At 35.6% G+C, this 24,211-nt stretch overlaps 1 protein-coding gene across 2 annotated transcripts in view; it reads right to left on the minus strand.

Moving 5' to 3' along the window:
• NELL1 (neural EGFL like 1) overlaps positions 1-24,211 on the minus strand; it is a 984,256-nt gene that overhangs the window by 200,464 nt on the left and 759,581 nt on the right. For both annotated transcript variants that reach the window (XM_033205025.1, XM_033205024.1), the window contains exon 15: positions 23,182-23,277. In XM_033205025.1, the coding sequence (XP_033060916.1) occupies positions 23,182-23,277 (96 nt within the window). The remainder of the gene's footprint in view (positions 1-23,181; positions 23,278-24,211) is intronic.

Here is a 24,211-nt window from a genome sequence, read left to right on the forward strand (position 1 = left end):
ACTTCATCCAGTCTGCTCTACTGCCCCAGGCCTTGGTAGAATTCTAACTATTGATCATGTTTTCAAAATTAAAGAAGCTCTTCCAATACCCAGACCTGAGAGGACTTCCCATGGCCAAGGGTACTACCGGAAAAGGGTATAAAAGTACCTGCCAATCTTTTCAACCACCTAGCACATTAACACTAACCACCCATGTTTAAAAGTGGAAGTGAACTATTTCATAGTCATCTTTCAAAAGTTCCCCCCATGATCTCCTGCTCTATCCATCATTTCCCCATCTTAATCTCAGGATCTACTAGAGTATTTTCATGACTTTCTAATCTACTCTACTAGAAAATAAGCACATCTGAGAGGTAGAGCAATGCTTTCCTGTCTTTTTAACACTAGCCAAATGCAGGTTACTAAATCCTTGTTTTATGACTATCAGGCACAGAACAGATACATTGTAAAGTACAGTTTATTTAAAAATAACTTTATTTCTATAGTCAGAAAGCTTTGTTCTTATCTAAATAAATTGCTCATCAGCCACAGAATGTTTTTAGCTTTACTGTTTTCTATTCAGCATTGTTTGCAGTTTAACTTCTTTTTTCATTGAACAAAGTATATTTAGTTGTAATTATCCTTCCCAAATTTAATTTTGCTCTTCTGTGCCCACAGCTATCAAAGCTTTTGACCCTCTGGTCTTTCTACATTATTTCTCAGTTCTCCCTGGTATCTGTAACTTCCACGAAGGACCATCTGCAGATTTAATTAACCTGTTGAATTCTCCTTCCAGATCATTAATGAAGTTGTTAAATAAGACTGATCTCAGAGCTCATCTCTGTGGTATCTGGATGGTCCTTCAACCCCAATTATGCACTATATTTCCCTTTACCATTTCCCATTTCCCCTTATTTACATTCCATTGGTCCTGTTTTAAACCATTGAAAGCTCACATCCAAATCACTTGAAATTATATTTCACATAAAATTTCATATGAAATAGCTCTTGCTTAAAAAAAAAAATTCTGACTTAACTATCCTTAGTGGAATGGCAATTTGTAGTCCCAATTTCCCATAACATCCTGCAAATTTAAAAGAATAATTCAAACATTTAACATCTTAAATAATGCTCTATTGGTCTTTGAAATTAGATAAATACTCTGCTTCCAAAGGGGACATGTCTGTCTTTGCAGAAAGTCTCTGTTAATATTTTTTTTTTTTTTGTAAAGAGTAATTGTCATGCAGTATGAAATAAAATTGTATTCATTCCATTAACCTTTTTTCTCTGAAAGTGGATGACATTTTATATCATATGAGTATCTTCATGGTCAGTTATATTATTATCATATATAAATTATCACATTGACTAGGGCTTCTTTTGACTTTTTATCTGTGGGAAAGAAACAGTTTTAGAACTAAGGGGCTAGCTTTTGGTTAAAGATATTGGCTTAAATAATCATATTTACCCCTACTTTTCCTCTCAAACTCCAACAAGATAATACTAAAGACAAATCATAAAGGATATAAACCCTCTTGGGTAAAGCACATAGGAGAAATGATAAAAGTAACATAATTTTGGAATCTAGAAAAGAGGTGGACAAATGATAACTCACTTGGAAGACAGGAGAAAACCACTCATAGCCTGGAGTGGAGAAAGCCAAGAAGCAACTTAATTTATTGCATAGCACCCAGTAATTGGCGGCATCAACTATCTCTGAAACTATGGGGAACAGTGAAGCTAAAATAGGAAAATTAATTAGAAGTCAGGATAAAAAGCAGTTAGATTCCTCAGAGCTGTTTCCTTACCCCAGCCAGGCTACTGCCTTTCTTTTGCCCCAGCAAACACTAGAGATTTAGTCTCAGCAGAGGGTACCACAAAGATCGGAACGTAGTTGAGAGCAGAAATACCATACTGAGACAGGGGTATTAATTAAAAATTTACAACCTGAATTTTACAACCCTATGCATTATTCTTCCGACCTGACTCTCAGAATGCTATCAATCAAGTTTAATTGCTCCAGAAATTTAATTAATTTATAGGAACTAATTTCTAGGAAATGGAAAGACTCTTCCCTACAAGCTCTGAATGGTTCAAAAGAATGAACCTAAAATTATTGACGTCAGAATCCCACATAGGTAAACTGAGCTTTAAATCAACTTTTCATAAGTGGCACTCTTAAAAATCAGCAGATAACCAAGGACTACTGAATGTTTAAGAAAAGTGAAGATAAGGGAAAAATGCATGCACCTGTATGTAGTCCCAGCTCCTCTGGAGGTTGAGGTGGGAAGATTATGTGAGCCCGGCTGCAGTGAGCCATGACTGCATTACCACACTCCAGACTGAGTGGAGGGAGACTGTCTCAAAAACATTCAGAAAGCAATAATGAAACAGGGTAGCTGCTTGAATGAATAACTCAATTACTTTGGAAGATAATGTTGATGAAATGTCTCCTCCATCACCTCACAAAAAGAAAAAATAATAATAAAAAGAAGAAAAATATGAAAAGTAAGGCAGAAGTAATAACACAATTAGAAAACAAATCTGAAAGGTTTGACACCCAAATAATAAGAGTTCCAAAAATAAAGAACAGAGAAAATGTAAGGGAGTCATGAAGGACATTTTTTAAAATCCCAGAAACGAAACCAGGGATTTTTAAGTTGAAAGGTTTTTCAAAGTCTCCAACCCACTGATTTAACAATAGATGCTCACAAAGCCACACTATCATCAAATTTCCTGAGGATGAAAAAACAGGACACAATTTCTCAAAGAGAGAAAGGTAGAGTTTATATAAATGAACAAGAATAGGACAATATTATGTTTCTCAAAAGTTATACTGAAAAATGTGACAATACAGTTAATCCTACAATATTCTCATGAAAAATGTTTTATATAACCTAGACTTCTATACCCATCCAAACTATCAACTAAATAGAAAGGAAGAATAAAAACATTTTCAGATGTGCAACATTTGAACAACTTAGCTCCTATGTACTCTTCCTTAAGAAGTTAATTACAAATCTGTTCTATAAAGATAGGGGTATAATCCCAAAAAGGATAAATACAAAGGATACAGGAACAGGAGATTCAACAACAAAAAAGAGATGATGTTGAAAAAAAACCTGATGGAAACAGTTGTGTTGTAGACAGAAAGAGCTTCCAGTATAGAATGAAGTGGGCAGAATGTTCTGGAAAAATTTATTTCATGGAATTAACATCATAAAATATCAAATACATGTAAATATATTGGGAGGATATTATTATTAGCAGAGAATCTGAGGTTGACTCGACATTGAGTGAATGAAAAACTGAACAAACAGCAATAACAAAATTAGGTAATCCTTAAATTCAGAGAAAGCAAACATTTGTGTAATAAAGAAGTAATGATAGCCAACTTCATAGTCCACCTATAAATATTGCTTACATATACATAATAAGGTAAACAGTGAATACTGATCTAGTATGTAGAGAAACAGGAAGTGTTTGGGTGCATGCGTGTGTGTGTGTGTGTGTGTGTGTGTGTGTGTTCACCCACTCACACTGTGGATGAGTGGTAGAAAAAAGAATTAACTCTTCATCTTCCATGGTGGGAAGTCAATAGGTAACATCTAAAACTGAAAAAACTCTAGAAATAGTAATGTAAATATATTATTATTATTATAGAGATGGGAAAGAAAATGACTCTAGAATAGAATAGGAGCAAGGAGTTATAGCCAATCTTATAGAACTATTTGACTTTTTAAGCTTTGTGCTTTCAAAAAGAACACGTAGCACAATAAATAAAAGGGCCAAATGCTTAAGTACTTTACAAACTACTATAACAAATTATCAATAAGCACATATGTTCCACTATATAAGTCATTCAGTGAAGTAAAAGTTAAAACTATAATGTAATTACCATACTGCCAGGACGGCTAAAATGAAAAAGGCAGGTAAAAAGTAAGTATTGACAAAATTACGATGCAATTGGAATTCTCATTTATGGCTATTAGGAATATAAATGGGCATAACAACTTTGGGAAACTGGGCAGTATCTACTAAAACTACACCTAAGCATACCTGGCAATTCTATTCTTAGATTTGGGTATATAGAAATACATACATAAGGCCGGGCGCGGTGGCTCAAGCCTGTAATCCCAGCACTTTGGGAGGCCGAGTCGGGTGGATCACGAGGTCAGGAGATCGAGACCATCCTGGCTAACACGGTGAAACCCCGTCTCTACTAAAAAATACAAAAAACTAGCCGGGCGAGGTGGTGGGCGCCTGTAGTCCCAGCTGCTCGGGAGGCTGAGGCAGGAGAATGGCGTGAACCCGGGAGGCGGAGCTTGCAGTGAGCCGAGATCCGGCCACAGCACTCCAGCCTGGGCGACAGAGCGAGACTCCATCTCAAAAAAAAAAAAAAAAAAAGAAATACATACATATGGTCAAACAAGTACATATACAACAATAGTTATTGTAGCAAAATAGCCCAAATTGGAAATAACCCCTATGTCCAACAATGAAATGGATTAATACATTTTGAGATATTCACAAAATAAAATACTATTCCACAGTGAGAAATAACAAATTACAACTAATTCACAGCATGAATAAATCTTATGAATTTAATGTTGAACAAAAGGATCTGGACACAAAGAGGCCTTATAGTCTGATTCAATTTGTACAATATTTCAAAACAGGAAAACTAACCTGGGGTGTTGGAAACCAGGAGAGTGGTTCCTCTTGGTGTGCTTTTCTATATACATATTATATTTTGAAAAAGTTTGCTAACTTTTTGTGAGTTTTCCAGACCTGCTTTTCCCTCTTTCTGTACTCTTAAGAATTATTTCAAGGCTTGAGAGCAGCCCTTAAGGAAAGGAGAGCAGCATGTGACATTTACTAATCCAAATTTTTACTAGATAATAATTCGCTAAAGGTTATAAGAGTTGAAAAGAGAAAGACAGAGTGACTTAAATTTAAAAGCATAAATTATTTATCAGGAATACTTCCAACAATGCAGATATTTAAGAACTTAGAAAACCAGAAACTGCCTATTTTGCCGTAGATGGACATCCCAATCTCAAACCTAACAAACAGCTGTGTGATTATTAACATGTTACCTAACTCTTTCAAGCCTCAGCTTCCTCACCTATAAAAGAGAATAATAAGGGCATAGATCCTATAATCCATTTAAGTACTACAATAGTGGCTTTCACAGACCCATCTGAAAAATACTAGCTATTGATATACTGACAGACTGAAGAGTACAATAAGGTTCTCTGCTAAGATAACCAGCAATTTGGGGGCTAGTAACTATTAAAATATACAAATATAAGCATAGTGTTCCTGCCATTAGAATGTACTTATCTGACTTAAAAGTAAGTTTTCATTGAGAAAAACAAAGATGACAGTGTTCAACCGGGGAAGAATCTATAGGTATATATGAAACTAATTTTAGATGACTATTCATAAATTTCCAAATTGTTGGTACAGTAGATGTCTGTGAACATCTCTTCAGAAATGTTATTTCCCTCTGGTTTTTTGAATTATATTTCTCTGGGGATGTGTTATGCCATACTTTAACATGTGGGGATTTTTAAGGATAAAACATAATTATTCATCCCTGTTGAAGAAGGAGGCATCATTGAGAGGCTCATGTTGCTTTCATGCTACTTCAAGTTCAAAGCTTGGAGCAATGCAACTGAATGATTCATATTAGAATGAACTTAGACAAGCTATTTAACCTATATGAATATATTTCTTTGTGGGTAATATGGGAATTAAACTTACTTGACACTGTTTTGTTGAGATGCTCTAAAAACAAAATGTCTTTGAAAGTGTCTGGGACTGTAAAGGGCTATATAAACGGTAGCTATGATTGATAAAATTGTTCTCAAATAAAGCAGCTCTAGACAACAGTTTGTACCCCATGACTCTTCACTACCTACTAATTTATATTATCTACTGTTTGCTAATTAGCCTTTCTCTAATTTTTATGACAGTGTTGGGAGATACAGATTGAGAGGTTATATAACTTGATAAGGTCACATGGTAAGTGGCAAAAAATGCCTAGCTCAAAAAGGCATACTGTGACCCCACTGCCCTGATGTAGAAATGCCCTGTGGCTACAGGTATTACAATGTCATCCCTCCAACACTTTCAATATAAAACCTCTATATTAATGATTTGGTCCAAGAAAAATGGACACCTCTGTAGAAGGAAGGCTGAAGGCAGTATGGCATACCAGAAAAAAAAGCACAGAATTTTAAATACCAGACAAGAATTTAAGTTCTAGTTGTCCCCCTGTTCTTAGCTTTGCAAACATAAACTATTTCTTTAACCTCTCAGCCTCAATTTTCTCATCTGTAAAATCAGGATGATGATAGCAGTATAATCCTCATTAAACTGTAATGAGATTTTTTAAAAGATAATATAGTACCTGGAAAAATGCACTAGACACTACAAAGATCTGCACTAATATAAAATATTACTATTATAGCAATTCCTTACAAGGAGGAGTGTATTAACTTAAGAATGACGAAGAAAGTCTCTCAGAACATCAATGCAGTGTAGATGGTATATCGGGTTACCATAGTAACACACTCAGAATTCAGAATTCAACTGAGAAAAAACACAGAAGATATGAGCTCTTGCAGTTGTCAAAACTTTTGTATTCAGCCTTGCTTTTTTGAGAAGAGTGGCAAAGGGAAGTTTTTAAAAGCCTGAGCTTTGAGGCACAAAGAGCTGTTCAAATCACAGCGCTGACACTTCCTAGTTCTATAATCTTGTGCATACTACCTTACCAGAACTTAATCTCAGTTTACCCAATGAATTAGGATAATCATTGATTCATTCATTCAATAAATATTTCTTGAGTGCAAACTGAGTTCCAGGGACTGTTGCAAGAGCTGGGCTGTAGCAGCAAACACTGACAAAAAAATCTTTGCATTCATGGTAGGTGACCATCAAGTGGGAGGAACAGACAATACACAAGATAGATCGGTGATACATTTAGTGTCTTTAATGGTGAAAAGTGCAATAGAAAAAATGAACAGCAGGGAAATTAGGTGCTATTATCTGGGGCCAGGTTCAGTATTGCAATCTTAATGGAATGGTAGAAAATGTCTTACTAATAAGTAACATTTAAATAGAAACCTAAAAGCAGGTTAAGAAATGAATCCTGGATATATATGGAGGAAAAACATCCCAGAAAGAGAGAACACCAGGTATAAATGCCCTGAGGTATTGCTGATATGTTTGCAACATGGCCAGGGGAAGGGGTGTAGAAATATGTGGTGAAATTAGACAAGCAATGTGGGGTGAAGGATGTTGGTCAATGCTTACCTTCTGGATTATAAAGATTAAGTGACATACATCAATCCTGTAGCACGAAGTCTAGCTTAAATGAAGGTCTAGCCTAAACACTAAATAAGAGCTATGTCGTTTAAATGGTTCCTTCACCATTCTGACCCTAATTTTCAGAGACTAGGGAAGTATTGCTGCTGTGAAAGACACTGGGAAAAAAATACACATACGAAAATAAATGCAAACATCTCCAAAAGGCTAATGCATGGAATTTATGGAGAACACACAAGTGAATGCAGTATTTCCACATAGCTGGAGACCAAGCATCTGGAAAAATTTTAGGCTTGCCCTTCAGTGTTAGCATCATTTTACTGAAACAGAGTACCATAAGAATTTGCTGACAGTAAATTTAAAAGTGCAGTTTGCAGTTCTTTAACCATTCCAATCAGATGGTCTGCTCCAAAAGAAACCGCTGGGCAATTTAAGGAACCAGGAAAATACTATATCTGGCCATTCTTATCTGATCAGTGCTATGAAAGGCCATAGCTTTGTCTATGGAAGGAAGTGGGGACTCGCTTATCTTCCTGAAATGACCTTCTAGTTTATGAATATCAAGCTTTTTTAAATAAGATGTTAATGCTTCTGTCATTCAGAACATGATATACAAATCCAACATGCCCTCATTTATATATATAACACCTATATATATATATAACTAACACCTTGGAATGGGAAGAATGGCACCAGTAGGAAAGGAATAGAAGAAAAATAGTGTTTTGGTTTGGAGACACTCTGGGTTAATAATTACCACGCAGATTCAGCAATACTTTGAAGGGGTTTTTTTTGGGAGGGGGTGATTAGAAAGGGAAGTTAAACAAATGTTGGTTGTGCTACAGGGATGGGTGGTAGGAAGAAATGGAAGAGAAAACAAGTAAACATGCAATTAAATGTAATACATTATATGAAGGGAAAATCAAGTTGATACGGAGTGCACTGGAGGGAACCTAATCTTGAGCAAGGAGTCTGAAAAATATCTTGGAAGAAAAGCTAACAATCTATGTGAGAAAATAGGAAAAGATGGGACTGCGTATTATGGGAAGAAGAAGGAAACTAGAGAAAGAAAAACAGAGTTGCTTTGATAAACTTTTACAGTGCTTAGTGCAGGAGGAATATTGATTAGAAGTTAAAATGGAAAAGGTACTCAGAGCGAGTCATTGATGCTACTGTAAGAAGGTTGGTGTTTATAACAAAAGCACTGGAAAAGATTTAAGTTTTTTCAGCAGGGAGACATTTTGATTATAGTTATATTTTATAAGGATTATACAGGCTGCAATGCAGGAAGAACATTTTTGTGAGGGAGGAGTAAGCTGGGGATTTGAAGACTTGTGTCCTGAAATCATTTCAGGCAAAAAACAAATATGAGTGGTTTATACTAGGAGGTAGGATGGAGGGAAAAAAAAGATGCACTTTAGTGATTGAATGGAAAAGTAAGGGAGAAGGAGACATCAAGGATAACTCTGGCTACATATGATCCAAAAATATCAGGAATGCAGGCATGTGATTGACAACAATATTTTTTTCATCCTTCCCAAGATGTATCATAACAGCATTGTGGCTTTGGAGACTAATACAAAAATAAAAGAGTTTCTTCTTGTTAAATTGTCTACTTTTTCAGTAAATGTTTCACGCAGTTCCTGTGTGCTAGGCACTACCCTGGCCTCCAGAAATAAAATGGCAAAGACAGAGCCCCTGCCCTCCTGGAGTTTATATTCTGGTTGGGCAGTGAAGCCATATGAAAAGCACTATTGTGTCAGAGAATGATAAAGGCTCTGAAGAACAATAACACAGCAATAGGGAGGAGGAAATATATTATTTTAGATAGGGGTCAGGGCCTGTCTGAGGAGGTAATGTTTGTGCAGAAACCTTTTTCACAGGAGGGAGGTGACAGTGAAAATATCTGAGGGAAGAACATTCCAAGCAAACAAAGCAGTAAGGAAAATATGGTGTGAGTTGGTTGAAGGTAAATAAATTGAAAAATTATAATAAAATAAAATAATTTTTAAAAAGTAAGGAAAACGTAACTGACATATTCTAGAAAAATCAAAAAGACAATTATGGCCAGAAAAAGAGGATAAAAAGTGAGGGAGAGCACACTGAATGGTGAGGACAAACAAATTTCATAGGTAGGTGGGCCCAGAGTAACTAGGGCCTTATAGGCCATTGTAATAATTTTGACTTTTATGCAGTGAAAATGGGGAGCTATAAAGGATGTGAAGCAGAGGAATGACAAGATATAACTTAGGTTTCAATAATGGCCCTTTGGCTACTATGTTAAAAGGAGACTATAGGTGCATAACAGTGGAAGAAGATGAGTTAGGAGGTTTTTTGCCATCATCTAGATTAGAGATTATGATGTAAAAAGTAATGTAAAAGGGTGATAGCAGTGGAGATCATACGAAGTTGGGATTTAAGATATATTTTAAAAGCTAAGCAAAAGATTTTGAATATGCAGTGCAAAATAAAGAAATCATGGATGATTTCAAGACCTCAGCCCAGAGAATGTGAAAGATTATAGTTTGCCATCAAATGTAATGAAAGAAGACTTGGAAGAAGCAATATGAGTCTGTGGCCATACCACCCTTAACATGCCCGATCTTGACTGATCTTCAGAACTCAAGGGTTGGGCCTGGTTGGTACTGGCTAGTTAGTAATACGGGGTATTGTAGAATTAAAAAAAAAAAATAGTTTGAGGGAGGAAAATCAGGACTATTTTGGATTATTGGAAACAATAACTAATTTTTCTATTATTTTTATTAATATCATGCTTATGATCAATATGTAAGTCTGTATGTGTGTAATAGGCAGAGAGAGTATTCCAAACAAAAGCTCAGAGGTTTGAAAAATGACGGTGCATTTCAGTGACTTGAAGTAGTTTAGAATGGGCTGCAGCTTAAGATCTCTTTAAAGGGGAGGGGCGCGGTGGCTCACGCCTGTAATACCAGCACTTCGGAAGGCCGAGGTGTGCGGATCATGAGGTCAGGAGATCAAGACCATCCTGGCTAACATGGCGAAACCCTTTCTTTACCAAAAAAATACGAAAAAAAAAAAAAAAGAAAATTAGCCGGGCCTGGTGGTGGGCTCCTGTAGTCCCAGCTATCCCGGAGACTGAGGCAGAAGAATGGCGTGAACTCGGGAGGCGGAGCTTGCAGTGAGCCAAGATCATGCCACTGCACTCCAGCCTGGGCGACAGAGTGGAATAATAATAATAATAAAATACATAAATAAAGAAATAAGATTTCTTTAAGGAGAAGTAGGAGATAAAGCTGGAGAGAGAGGAAGAGGCCCAATTATGGAAGTCTTTAGATTTTATGCTATGGAAGTTGGACTTTATCTTTTAAGCACTGAGGAGGTACTGAAGTGTTTTTCTTAGTAAGATATTCTTTAATCTTTCCAGATCTCCCCTCATGGACTTAATCTCTTTAGCTAAAATTGCTGCCACCCATAGATAACTTCAAGTTCTCTGTTAAACTGGAAAATGCTTTAAAACCACATTAGCTCAAAAAACCAAAAACTGCTTATCGTTTCAGACACTACCATAATAAATGCATAGATCTTGCTGTGTGATTAATCAATTCATCATAATTCGTATCTAAGTGAATGTTTTCAGGAACTACTTTTTCTGATCATTCAGTGGGTCCTACTAGGAGCAAATGATGCAAATCCTAAGAGTTCTATTCCTTCTGAGTTAGGCTATTGGCTTCAATTCGCCTTTTTCCACATGATTTAGTGTAGTGCATATTCTTGGATACAAAGACTTATGGCTAGTTACTAGGTAAAGTTTGTAACTTCTGGGCTCCAGCTGCTCACAGTTTCACAGAAAACTAGATTTCCTTCCTATTTATCCTTTGTGTTTAAAGTTACAGTGGTGTTTGTATTTCCCAGGATACATGATTAAAAATGAGGATATGAACCAAACTCTTGGCTTTCACAGTTCAGTAGTGTGTGCTTCCTTCGTGAAAAGCAAGATCTGCTTGTCATCTAGTCAAGAATTATTTTCTGCATTACTAAATAGACAAAGTAATCCCTAACAGCCTTTATTTATTTGACAGAGAATGCCAATCTGTTTAAAAGATTGGCTCCCTTCATTAATGGTAAAGTTACAAAGGGCCCTATGGAAAGGTGGATTGACAAAACTATTAGAAATAGACAAAAGTTTCTATTCTATTCTTGTTAATGACATTTCTTCACCATTCTTGATATAATATACTTTAACTTAGGTGTCTTTTCAATAAGGTTTGAATTAGAGTTATTACAACTTCAGATCTATAAAATGAAAAGACTGGACCATGTGAAATTGAGGGTCCTTGTCTATACTCATTCATTTATCAAATGTTTATTGAATTCAAATGTAATGTAACAAGATATAAAAATCTTGATTTTTCCCATGCCACAGTTTTGATAGACAATAATGTAATGTTGTTAAGGACTTCTAAGTCCCAAAGTTGGGTGCTAAACTATGTTTGCAACACTTGTAAAAATCAGCTGTGCCTGCATTAACCATTTGTCAACATCCACATATTTGGATGATTACTCCAATTTTACATGGAAAAGCTGAGGTTGTCCCTATTCACATGGCTGATGAGTAGTGGAATCTGAGAATAGAATCCAGGTTTCCTGATGCCAAATTGAGAATTAGAATGTTTGCCTTTCTTCAATTTGAGGAATCAATGAAGGACTAAGAAAATATTTGTAGAAGTATAAGTGGGGTAGCCTTTTGAATGAGATCTCAACTCCTCCTACATACAAAGAGTCACCCATGCTATCAATAATACAGTGAGAACTTGGTGTTAAATCTTCAATTTAACTTCAAGAGATGAGAAGTAAACAATAGCAAAAAAAAAAAAAAAAAAAAAAAATCCCTTCCAGGGACCATACCCAGGTTAAACATGCCACTATTCCAGGTGCTGAACTAGCTCACTCTTTCCCCAGAGCAGAACTCTATTGCATAAATTAATTTTTGTTAGCTTGATCAGACATTACATAAAATGTTTGTGGGAACAGAGAGAATATGAGCTGGAAAGATGATACAAGTAAAATCACTTTACACTTGAATTGTACAGTGAGAGGCTGTAAGAACTAATAGAAGAACAAGAGAGACTTCAGTAGCAAAAGATAAATATAAGACATGGCTTTACTGTTTACCTGCTGAGTATCCTCGGGCAAGCAGCCTATTATTTCTGAGTCTCAATTTTATCACCTGGATAATTAAAGTTATCAGTAGCTATAATTTCTAGACACTGACTGTGTTCCAGGTTTTCTACTAGGTGTTTCAAGTACAATATCTCATTTAATCTCATAATAAAATTATGTAGTAAGTAATATCAACATCTCTTTTTTTTTTGGGTGGCAAACTGACACTTAGAAACGTTAAGTATATCTGATCCAGTGTTACAGAGCCGGGTAAAGAGTGGCAGCTTAACTAAAACTAAGCTATTGTGACTTCAGATATTGTGATTTTCCCCCCTTTTTTGTTTACTCTTTTCCTGCCTTAGGCACAAAAACGTTGAAAGGAATATGTAAAACAATGCACATGATCAAATAAGAGATTATGGCTCGTTACTCACAGGAAAATGTAATTTATTTTACCTCCTGTATAATCTGTTAGGTTTAACTGCCCTTAGGCACTGACAAAATGATCAAGAGGTAGCAGATTATAAAGCAAAGTGCATGAAATTTGGATTCCGTAATACATGGGTTAGAATCCCAACCTGACTACTTACTTGCTGAATGACACTTATACATGTCCTCATATATGTCCAAAAGGATAAAAGTAACTCCCTCACAGGAAATAATAAATGCAAAAGTTTGGGGTTCACAATAGATGTACAGTAGACTAATGTAAATTTCACTTCACAGAGGCAGATTTAATATCAAAACTCAGACCTCTGATCATCAATACAGTACTCTTTTCAGTATACCAGACAGCATCTTTATTTTCTCATTCAAATTCTCGTTTGTGAAAAAAAGACATGGATGTTTCCAGTTAATTGAAATGACTTGAAAATGTGCTCTTTGTCTGGACAATGAGACTAAAAATTGCTGGAGATATTTTTCCATATGTCTACAACCTGGAAAAATGAAAATCTTCGCAGGATCAACGACAAGGGTTGTGAAATAGCTCCAAGTGGCTCTAAGAATTGCAAGTCAACCCTATTTTTTATCCAAGGGAAGTATACCGGATGTTTAGCAGAGATGTCATTCAAGAAAGAGAAAAAACATTGAGTGGGTAGAACTGAAGAGATGAAAAGGGTACTGCACAGGGCAAGACTTCTCAGCTGTTCTAAACATGATCACATTCTCTCAGTCTTAGCAGGTTTAAGCTCCTCTCATCTTCTAGTTTGATGCCTCTCTTCTGCCATTCTTAATTTCTGGAAACATCCAGGACAGGAAGTTCTTCAAAGCATATTCGCATCTACCTGACTTTAATAGAGTTTTAAAAAAGCATTTGCAACCCTCCTTTTACTAGTGGGTTCAACTAAATGGGCAATGCAGAGAAACCTCAAATCATCATATTTCTCTTTTTCAATGACGTCATAGAAGCCCTGCTTACTCCTTTCTGAGTATCAGGCACAAGAAAAGAAGCAACATTGATGATAGAAGTTGCCATTTACTGAGCAAGTATCATGTGCCAGACAACCTGAGAAAGCTCAAATTGAGAAAAGTTAAATAATTCCCCGGTCTGCTATGGATGTAAAGATGTACTTTTGCATTCATTCTTCCCCCAGATGCCCTTGTCACAGTCCTGTGATAACTGGAGAGGAAATAGAAGAAATATTTTATTCTCTGTTATGGGAAGGGAGTAAGTATTTACCTTCTTAAAAATTCTTAAAATCTCCCCCAGTAACAGGGATGGGTAAAGCAATTATCAATAGATGGATGCTGATGGGGATCTCTCAAAATACAAGCAAGATTTAAAATATTAAAGAGCACAGAAGTCTTTGTTTCTGATCATTCTTTTTACCTGGTAAATTGACAATATACCTCAGGCAAACTATTACTCTCTGTCTACATATCTGCAAGTCCATGGGGCACAGAAAAGATAGTAGAATAAATTTTTCTGCAAAAAATTTTCCTTTAGAAAAGGTTAAAAATCCCAAGTAACTGAGAAAAATTTTGACTGTTATGTTCTCTTTATTTTAAGCTTTTAAAAATCATTTGTTATTATAAACATAATTTAAATGTATTATTTTAAAAATTAGAAAATTGGAAACATATAAGCAAAACAGGAAAATAATAACCAGTCAAAATTATATTGTGAATGAACAAAGCTGTTCAAAGTTGTTTGCTTTTTACTGATCTCCCTAAATATTCTTGATCAGATACTTACTATATTTCAAAAACACTTGGATAGTGTGAGAGGTTCAAAGATTATGAGAGTTTATTTAATAATAGTTACAGTAAATGAACCTATTTCTGAACAAATGTGGAGGAAAATGTCAAGGTATGCTATTTTTATAACATCAGCACATTTTTTCCAATTATTTTATACTAGACTGTGTTCTAGCCTACACCTTGGGTAGTCATGTCCAGTTCTCACAGTCTGATTCACAAATCACTAGTTATAGATACCTGATATCTACACAACTGCATTTAAACACCCTAAAATCATATAATATATAATGGTGAAATGTAGTATAATTGGCAGGCTTGTCTGATTTACAATCCAGTCCAATTTCCTACCAAAAAATAATGATTAATTGAGTGGCTTTGTAATACAGAAAGCATTTCAGTGCAAATTCTCCTTAAAATGTACAAGTGTTGGCTGGGTACACTTTGGGAGGCTGAGGAGGTGGGTCTCATTAGGCCAGGAGTTTGAGACCTGCCTGGTCAACATGGCAAAACCCCATCTCTACTAAAAATACAAAAATTAGCCAGGTGTGGTAGAGAACATCTGTAATCCCAGCTACTCGGGAGGCTGAGGCACAAGAATCGCTTGAACCCGGGAGGCGGAGGATGCAGTGAGCCAAGATCACACCACAGCACTCCAGCCAGGGTGATGGAGTGAGATTCCATCTCAGAAAAAAAAAACAAAGATGTTACAAGTGTGTGTGTAAGTCTTATACTATAAGATGAATTCTTTTATTGTTACATACATTTAAAGTTTTCTTCTAAGAAAGAGGATAGGTATACTATCTTCCTTTAGGAGAACACAAGGTTTGGAGTCACATGTTCCTTGGGTGGAGCATCATGTTTATTCCACCATTGAGAGAGGGCGAACATAGAGCAGGCTGAGTTTCCACACCAACCTGGTTCCTAAGACTACAAGAAGGTGTGTCTCTCAACCAGTCTCTGGCTCTTGAATGGGTAAGCATTTTCTAATCACAGTAAACCCTAAGTACTTCTAAAAATGTTCAGGAGATGATTAAAAGTGTTTTTCTTGTCAAAAAATGCTTATAATTTTCATATTATCAAATAACACTGAGCCATTATTACCTATAAAATATATATATACACATATATATGCATATTTTTTAAAAGAGACTTTTAAAAATGCTACATCTAGACCACGAGTTCTTAATGGGATGAGATTTTGTCTCCCAGGGGATATTTGGCAATGTCTGGAGACTTTTTCTTTAACCTTACTAGAGACTTTTTTAAAGTTTTACTTAATTTTGAATATTCTCACCACAAAGAAATGACAAGTGTTTAAGGTGATAGGTATGAAAACATTTTTGATGGTCACAACTGGAGGTGTACTACTAATTACATTTCATGAATAAAATCCAGGGACGACACTAAACATCCTACAATGCATAAGACAGCCCTCCACAACAAATAATTATCTGTTCTAAAATGTCAATAGTGTCTTCTAGGTTAAGAAATCCTGATCTATGACATTACAATCAGATACCACAGAAATACAAAAGATCCGCACAGGCTATTATGAACACCACTACATATGCAAACTAGAAAATCTAGAGGAAATGGATGAATTCCTGGAAACACATTATCTCCCAATACTGAATCAGAGAGAAACTGAAATGCTGAATAGACCAGTATCAAGTTCCAAAACTGAATTTATAATAAAATCCTACCATGCAAAAATGTCCTGGACCAGATGGATTCACAGTCAAATTCTACCAGACATACAAAGAGCTGACCAATTCTATTAAAACTATTCCAAAAAATCAAAGACAGGGACTCTTCCCTAACTCACTGTGCAAAGACAGCATCACCCTGATAGCAAAACCTGACAAAGATGCAGTGAAAAAATAAAACTAAAGACCAATGTGCCTGATGAACATAGTTGTAAAAATTATCAACAAAATATTAGCAAACTATATTCAATGGGATATGAAAAAGTTAACTCACCATGATCAAATAAGCTTCATTCCTGGCATATGAAGTTGGTTCAACATGTACAAATCAATAAATGTTATTCACTACATAAACAGAATTAAAAATGAAAACCATATGATTATCTCCATAGATGCAGAAAATGCTTCTGATAAAATCCGATCTCTCTTCATGATGAAAACTCTCAACAGACTAGCCATTGTAGGAACACACCTCAAAATAATAGGAGCCATCTATGACAAACCCACAGCCAACATCATAGTGAATGGGCAAAAACTGGAAGCATTCCCCTTGAGAACTGGAACAAGACAAAGATGTTCACTCTCACCACTCCCATTCAACATGGTATTGGAGGTGCTAACCAGAGCAAATGGCAAGAGGAAGAAATAAAAGACAGCCTATTAGGAAAAGAAGAAGTCAAACTGTTTCTCTCCATGCACAATATAATCCTATATCTAGAAAGCCCTAAAGACTGCCAAAAAGCTCCTGGAACTGATAAATGACTTCAGTAAAGTTTCAGGATAGAAAATCAATGTACAAAAATTAGTAGCATTTCTATACACCAATAACTTTCAAACTGACAGCCAAATCAAGAATGGAATTCCATTTACAATAGCCACACGAAAATATTCCTTGAAATATATCTAACCAAGGAGGTGCAATACTTCTACAAGGAGAACTACAAAGCACTGCTATAATAAATCATAGATGACACAAACAAATGAAAAAACATTCCATGCTCATGGATTGGAAGAATCAGAATCATTAAAATGGCCATACTGCCCAAAGCAACCTACAAAATTCAATGTTTTTCCTATCAAACTACCGATGTAATTTTTCACTGAACTAGAAAAAACCATTCTAAAATTCATTTGGAACCAAAACAAAAAGACTGCATAGCCAAAGCAATGCTAAGCATAAGAAACCAAGCCAGAGGCATCACACACTACTTGACATCAAACTATATTATATGGCTACAATAACCAAAACAGCATGGTACTTGTAAAAAAAGACACAGACACCAATGGAACAGAACAGAGAACCCAGAAATAAAGCTGCACACCCACAGCCATCTGATCTTCAACAAAGCTGACAAAAATAAGCAGTGGGAAAAAGACTCCCTAGTCAATAAATGGTGCTGAGATAGCTGGCTAGCCATATGCAGAAGAATAAAACTGGACTCCTACCTTTCACCATATACAAAAAATTAACTCAAGATGGATTAAAGAATTAAATATAAGACCTCAAACTATAGAATCCTATAAAAAATCTAGAAAACACCATTATGGCCATCAGCCTTGGGAAAGAATTTATGCCTAACTCTTCATAAGCAACTGCAACAAAAACAAAAACTGACAACTAGGTCTTAATTCAACTAAAGAGCTTCTGCACAGCAAAATAAACTATCAACAGAGTAAGCAGACAACCTAGAGGATGGGAGAAAATCTTCACAACCTATGCATCCAACAAAGGTCTAATATTCAGAATATATAAGGAACACAAGCAATTAAACAAGCAAAAACAAATAACCCCATTAAAAAACTGGCAAAAGACATGAACAAACACTTCTCACAAGATGACAGACATACAAGCAGCCAACAAACATATAAAGCAATTCTCATTACTAATCACTGGAGAAATAAAAATCAAAACCACAGTGAAATACCATCTCCCACCAGTCAGAATGGCTATTATTAAAAAGTCAAAAAACAACAGATGCTGGTGAGGCTGCACAGAAAAGGGAACACTTATACATTGTTGGTGGGAATATAAATTAGTTTAGCTACTGTGTAAAGCAGTTTGGAGATATCTCAAAGAACTCAGAATATCATTTGACCCAGAAATCCCATTACTGGATATATACCCAAAATAAAACAAATCTTTCTACCAAAAAGACACATGCACTCACATGTTCACTGCAGCACTATTCACTGTAGACATTCACAAATATATAGAATCAATCTAAGTGCTCAATAGTGGAGTGGATAAAGAAAATATGGTACATATACACCATGGAATACTAAACAGTAATAAAAAGAATGAAATCATGTCCTTTGCAGAAACATGGATGAAATTGGAAGCCATTATTCTAAGTGAATTAACACAGGAACAGAAAACCAAGTACCTCATGTTCTCACGAATAAGTAGGAGCGAAACATTGGGTAAATGTGGACATAAAGATGGCGATGATAAAAACTGGGAACTACTAGAGTGTGAAATGAGAAGGGGCAAGGGCTCAAAAACTACTGAGTACTGTTCTCAGTACCTAAGTGACAGGATTACTCATCCTATATCTAGGATTTTATTGCATCATGCAATATAGACAGGTAAGAAACCTGTTCATGGAACTCCTGAATCTAAAATAAAAGTTGAAAAAAAGATTAAGAAGAGACATTAGGATCCACCTACATTCACATTCATAAACTCCTGTCTTCTTCCTTCTTCTCTGTTTGGATGTGCAAGTCCACACCTGCATGTGCACACACAGGCGCCTGTACACACACACACACACACCACACACACACACACACACACAGTCAGTTCCACACAGTCTGGCATCTGAATCCCAGTTTGTGGCTGTTCAACGTCAGATAAGTAAGCAATACATCTTGTTCCATCATCAAGAGTACAAGCTGTAAGGAGTCAAAGACTAAAACCAGAAAATTTCAAGAGAAGTTTGAGAGGTATGGAAAAGGTTCCAAAACAAGGAGTTTAAAATCAGAGCCAAGGTTTGTTAATAAATAACAGGGTTCATGGTGTGGTGGTTTTAAAATATGCCCACAAATACTTTGACAAACGTTTTTTTTTTAAGTGGTCGTGCCTAATTCCTCTCCCCTTGATTGTGGGCTGGACTGAGTCTCCTCTAAGGAATAGAATACAGCCAACGTGAAAACTCGATCAACATTTGATTGAGTCACAAAGAGCATTATAGCTTCCTCCTTGCTTTCACTCTCTTTCTCATCACTTGACGTGGAGGATTCCAGTGGTCATGTCGTAAGGCCACTCACATAGACTGTAGAGAGGCCCACAAAATGAGAAACCGAGGCCTCCTGCCAATTGCCACAAGAGTGAGCCATCTTGGAAACAAACTCCCCAACCTTCAGACAATTACTGGCCCAGTCAACATCTTGACTGCAATCTCATAAAAGTCACTGAGCTAGAACCACTCAGCTAAGCTGCTCTCAAATTTCAAACCACAGAAACTATGAGATAATAAACATTTGTTATTTTAAGCCACTAAAAAAAATAGAAATCCTGATCTAGACATAGCTCCATATTTCGTATTTAATCTATCCTTCTTGTTGCTTGCAAATTTGCAAGTAAAAATACCAAATAGAAAACTTAGTCTCACATACTTCTTAGAGGGTGACTTTCTGCTGTTTTGTGGCAGTTAACATACATTTGGATTTAGTGTAGCTCTTTGATTTTACATGTGAAAATTCTCTAGGAGGACTTTGTGTTGTTTCATGGTGTTTTGTGGGTGGCTACATTACATCAGTGTGGTATTCTGTCCTTTTAGTTCTTAGCCAGGTTGAGAAGAGAGCATTTACCAGCAGCCCTTTTCCATCCTAAGAGTGGAAAAACTACTACTCTTACTGATTCTTCACTCATCTTTCTCTTTACACATCTCCATGCTAACTGTAAAACTAAATCAAACTAAGCACACAGAGAAGGAAGTTGAAGGGTAGGAGAAGAACTAGAATTATATGTTGTTTAGAAACCAAAGGAGGCAAAATGTTTGCTCAAGGCGGGTTATGAAAAGTTTAAGGATACTGAAATGTCATCAATGGAAAGTAAATGCAGAGTTGTTCATCTGTGTGTTCCATACCAAACACAAGTGGGATTATTAACATCAGATAGGAATTTTCTTTAACAAATTATTTAAATGATTTTACTAAGTGTACTTGAATTTCGAAAGGCTGAATATTGCAAGCAATGAATAAAACCAATAACTAGGGGGATAAAAGAACATGCTTAAGACTAAACATAAGTGGATGCTATATAGCTCAAATGGGACCATTTACTTAGCCTTAAAATTAAAATAAATCACATGAAAGATTTAGTGTAATCATGCCACAAGACATTCACAATTCATTTGCATTTTTCCTTTGGCACTATGAGTCTCAAGGCATCTAGCACAACTATTCGAAGGCAAATAGACTTATTTAATGTTTATTGCTAATGATCAACATGACAAAATAACTCAGACAAGATAATGGCTCAGATTTTCTGTATTAAGCCCATAATTTATTTAGATCCCTTGCGCACAACTGACTGATAAATATGTACTTTATTCATTCCATGAAAAATCTGATAGAATTTGAGTATTGGCCAATATTAAGTGGAATGACTTTGCTACAGATGAAGTATAGCATTAAATGCAGAGAAACCTTGTTTTATTTTATTGTATCTTTTCCCTTTATGATGGTTGTACAAGAGTTCAAGAATATGTAATTCTCCATGTCAACTTTAATATTTACATAGGGACCCATGCTTGCCTATCTCTGTCTAACTTTTTCCCTGGTCTTGATTTTCTCCTTTATAATTTTCTGACTCCACATTACAAACCAGACTGTAAGCACTGATGCAATCACCCACTTACTGGGCAGAGAAAAGGACAAAGGACAAATCAAGAAGGCATGAGACACCATAATCAACTCTTACTGGTCTGCCACTGATCACAGGCCCTGGTCTAAGGTAATGTTTCCCTCCAGTTATTTGTAATGTAAGAAAATAAGAATGTTACAGTAGTTGCTAGTTGCTATGGTTAAATATCCTGAGGTGCTTGGTGAAAATGCAGATTCGTGAAACCACACCCTGATATTCCATCTAGTTTGGAGAGGTGGCCCAAGAATATACATTTTAATAAAAAATCCATGTAGTATCCTTGAAAAACCCATGCAAGGTTTGATAACACAGGCTTTGTGGGATACAACTGTGTTTTATTCTCAGTGCTAATAATTGCATAAGTTACTTACACTAGCTAAACTTTAGTTTGATTACATATAAGAGTAGTAATATCTACCTCCTTTGTTTAATCTTAAAATATTAATTTAAAAATCCTAACAATTATTGCATAATAAATGGCATATCATTAGTAGTAGTATCCATGATTATTGACATTATCATTACCACCATTCTGTCCCCATTAATTCTGTGCATTCAGTTTAGGGAATAGAGCAGTTCTACAGGAAGCAGTAAGAAATCTTTTTTTTTTTTTTCATTTTAAAAAACCTACTTAAAATTAAATGTAGTGCAGTAAAGACATGTGTCCTAAGTTACCCTTAAGTTTCTTAGCTTTTAGCAAAAATTCTTTAGCTCTATGTGGTAATTCTCTTGGGCTGCTCAAAGCTCAAGAGCTCAATGGCTCTTTCACATTTTTTAAAGAAAAAACAATTATTTGATATATTTTTTATTTGTTGATAATGTCAGAAAATAGAGAAACAGTGGTACAAATATTGTTCACTGATTTCCTTATTGAACAATTTTAGTTACCTTTTGACATGCGTTTAAAAGGATTAGGCTGCCTCATAAATATACAGGCAGCGCAATGTAATAGGTTGGTCAGGGTGAGATATAATAAATGTGCATATTAAAAAATGTTATCTAAATTCAGAAGCTTCTAAACATGAAGGAAAGGAAGCAAGAGCTTTGCTTATATCTCTGGCACTAGACAAAGACACCTCCCCGTTCATGTAATAATAAGGATAATAAATACGACATCCTATTTCCATTTTTCTATGCTATGATATGAAAAGCAGTAAGTGTGACATTCCAGAGTCAGAAAAAAAAACACAATGCAGTGATTTTACCCCAACGAAACACATGGAAAAACAAACTAAAATATTCACTTTTACGTGTCATAATCCCCTTGTTTGTACTGACACACACATTGGCACTGAACATCAAATTTCACTTGTACACAAATAGGAGGACTTCTCCAATCAATAAGAGAGTTGGATTTCTCCAAATAGTGCCAAATGTCAGCATAACATTTATTGCAAATAGAAAGTTGCATATAATGTAATCTTACTTACACTAATTGGCTTATATTATCAGATCTATGAATGATAATGTTCTTGATAAACCAATATTAGAATAAAATCTCAAGCACACCAATAAACCTGCTGCTGGAGTTATTTAATGTGGTTTTACACAAGGAGCATGTGCTGCTAATTTAGATTCCATTGACACAGCAGATTGTTATAATTCTAATAACTGTGTGTGATGCTACCCAATAGATGATAAGTGAGGCAGGTCAGTTCATCAGGCTTTATCTCTAATTAGCACTAAAAACGCACACTGAGCTATAGCAGAGAAAAGACTTGACCTTGCTAAATTAAACGCGACGGAGCGAAGGCAGATGAAGCTCTATTTTCAGAGGTAGTCTTTTACGCAAGGACGGAAAGGTACCCACTTTGGGAGAGCCACATCCACCATCACAATACAATGTATCAAGTCAATCCACAGTATTATTCCTAAAGAAAGAGCTGTTATTCTTTCTGAATTAATCTTTCTGCCAATCTTTCTCTCTATCCCCCATAAAAAAAGCTAGATTACCTTTCTCGCAGTGACTTCCTGTGAATCCAGATGGACAGGCACATTTGTTAGGAGCCACACACGTTCCACCGTATTTGCAGCCCTCTTCACAGAAAGCTGTTGCAAGAGAACAAAGTATTTATCTTAGATAAAATGCAATAAATAAATTCATGGTAAACAGCAGCAACATTGACGCAATTCTTTCTTTGTTGCATAGGGCAACAAACACTGTACATCTGTATTGTTACACTAGTATTACCATTTATACTCCAGAGTAAACTCCACTAACTCTTACTCTCATTTATACATTTGAAATCAAATAGTATAAATTGAGTAACTAGGAAGGGTAGGGTCAGGATGAAGGTGAAGACCTTTTTAATGTTCACCATTTTGTAACCTAATCTTTTTCATTAAATATCTTCTTGTGACAATAAAAACTTTTATGTTCTTTAAAAAAGATTTCTGATAGTCGATATAGTTTAATATTTATAACATAAATGTAACTATTTACATTTGAATATGTAAGCTGTTTCCAATATTTTGGTAATAAAAACAACGCCTTGTCCTGATAGCTAAAATGCTCAGCACAACCTAAAGTACTCCTTTATGAAAAATGCCTCATTGTGGAAATGCTGGTCCCAAGGCTATGGATTTTTAGGTTTTCTTGATAAGCACTACAAAGCTATTCTTACTCCTTCCCAGTGCTGTCCTGTCAGCCTTCTCAGAACAGGTTAGTTCCCCTTAGTAGATACTTGCATAGCATAAAATAGCTCCATGAACTTCTCCATTGCAATAGTAAATACAATTGTAAATTTACATATAATTTATTACCGTCTCCTGCTTTATCAACTGAACTGCAAGACCCATAAGAATAAGTAGCATAATTGTTTTTACTCACCACTGTATTGTAGCCTCAGTATCTATTCACATAGTAGATGCTCAAAACAGATTTGTTAAATGAATTAATCTACATTCTACGGGTTGTTCTGATAGTAAAACTCTCACTCGAACAATTCTGCAACTCTTTCATCCAATTAATTTAATATCAAAC

The sequence above is a fragment of the Trachypithecus francoisi genome, unplaced genomic scaffold (assembly GCF_009764315.1).
Source record: "Trachypithecus francoisi isolate TF-2019V2 unplaced genomic scaffold, Tfra_2.0 Lachesis_group8, whole genome shotgun sequence".
NCBI classification, from domain to species: domain Eukaryota; kingdom Metazoa; phylum Chordata; class Mammalia; order Primates; family Cercopithecidae; genus Trachypithecus; species Trachypithecus francoisi.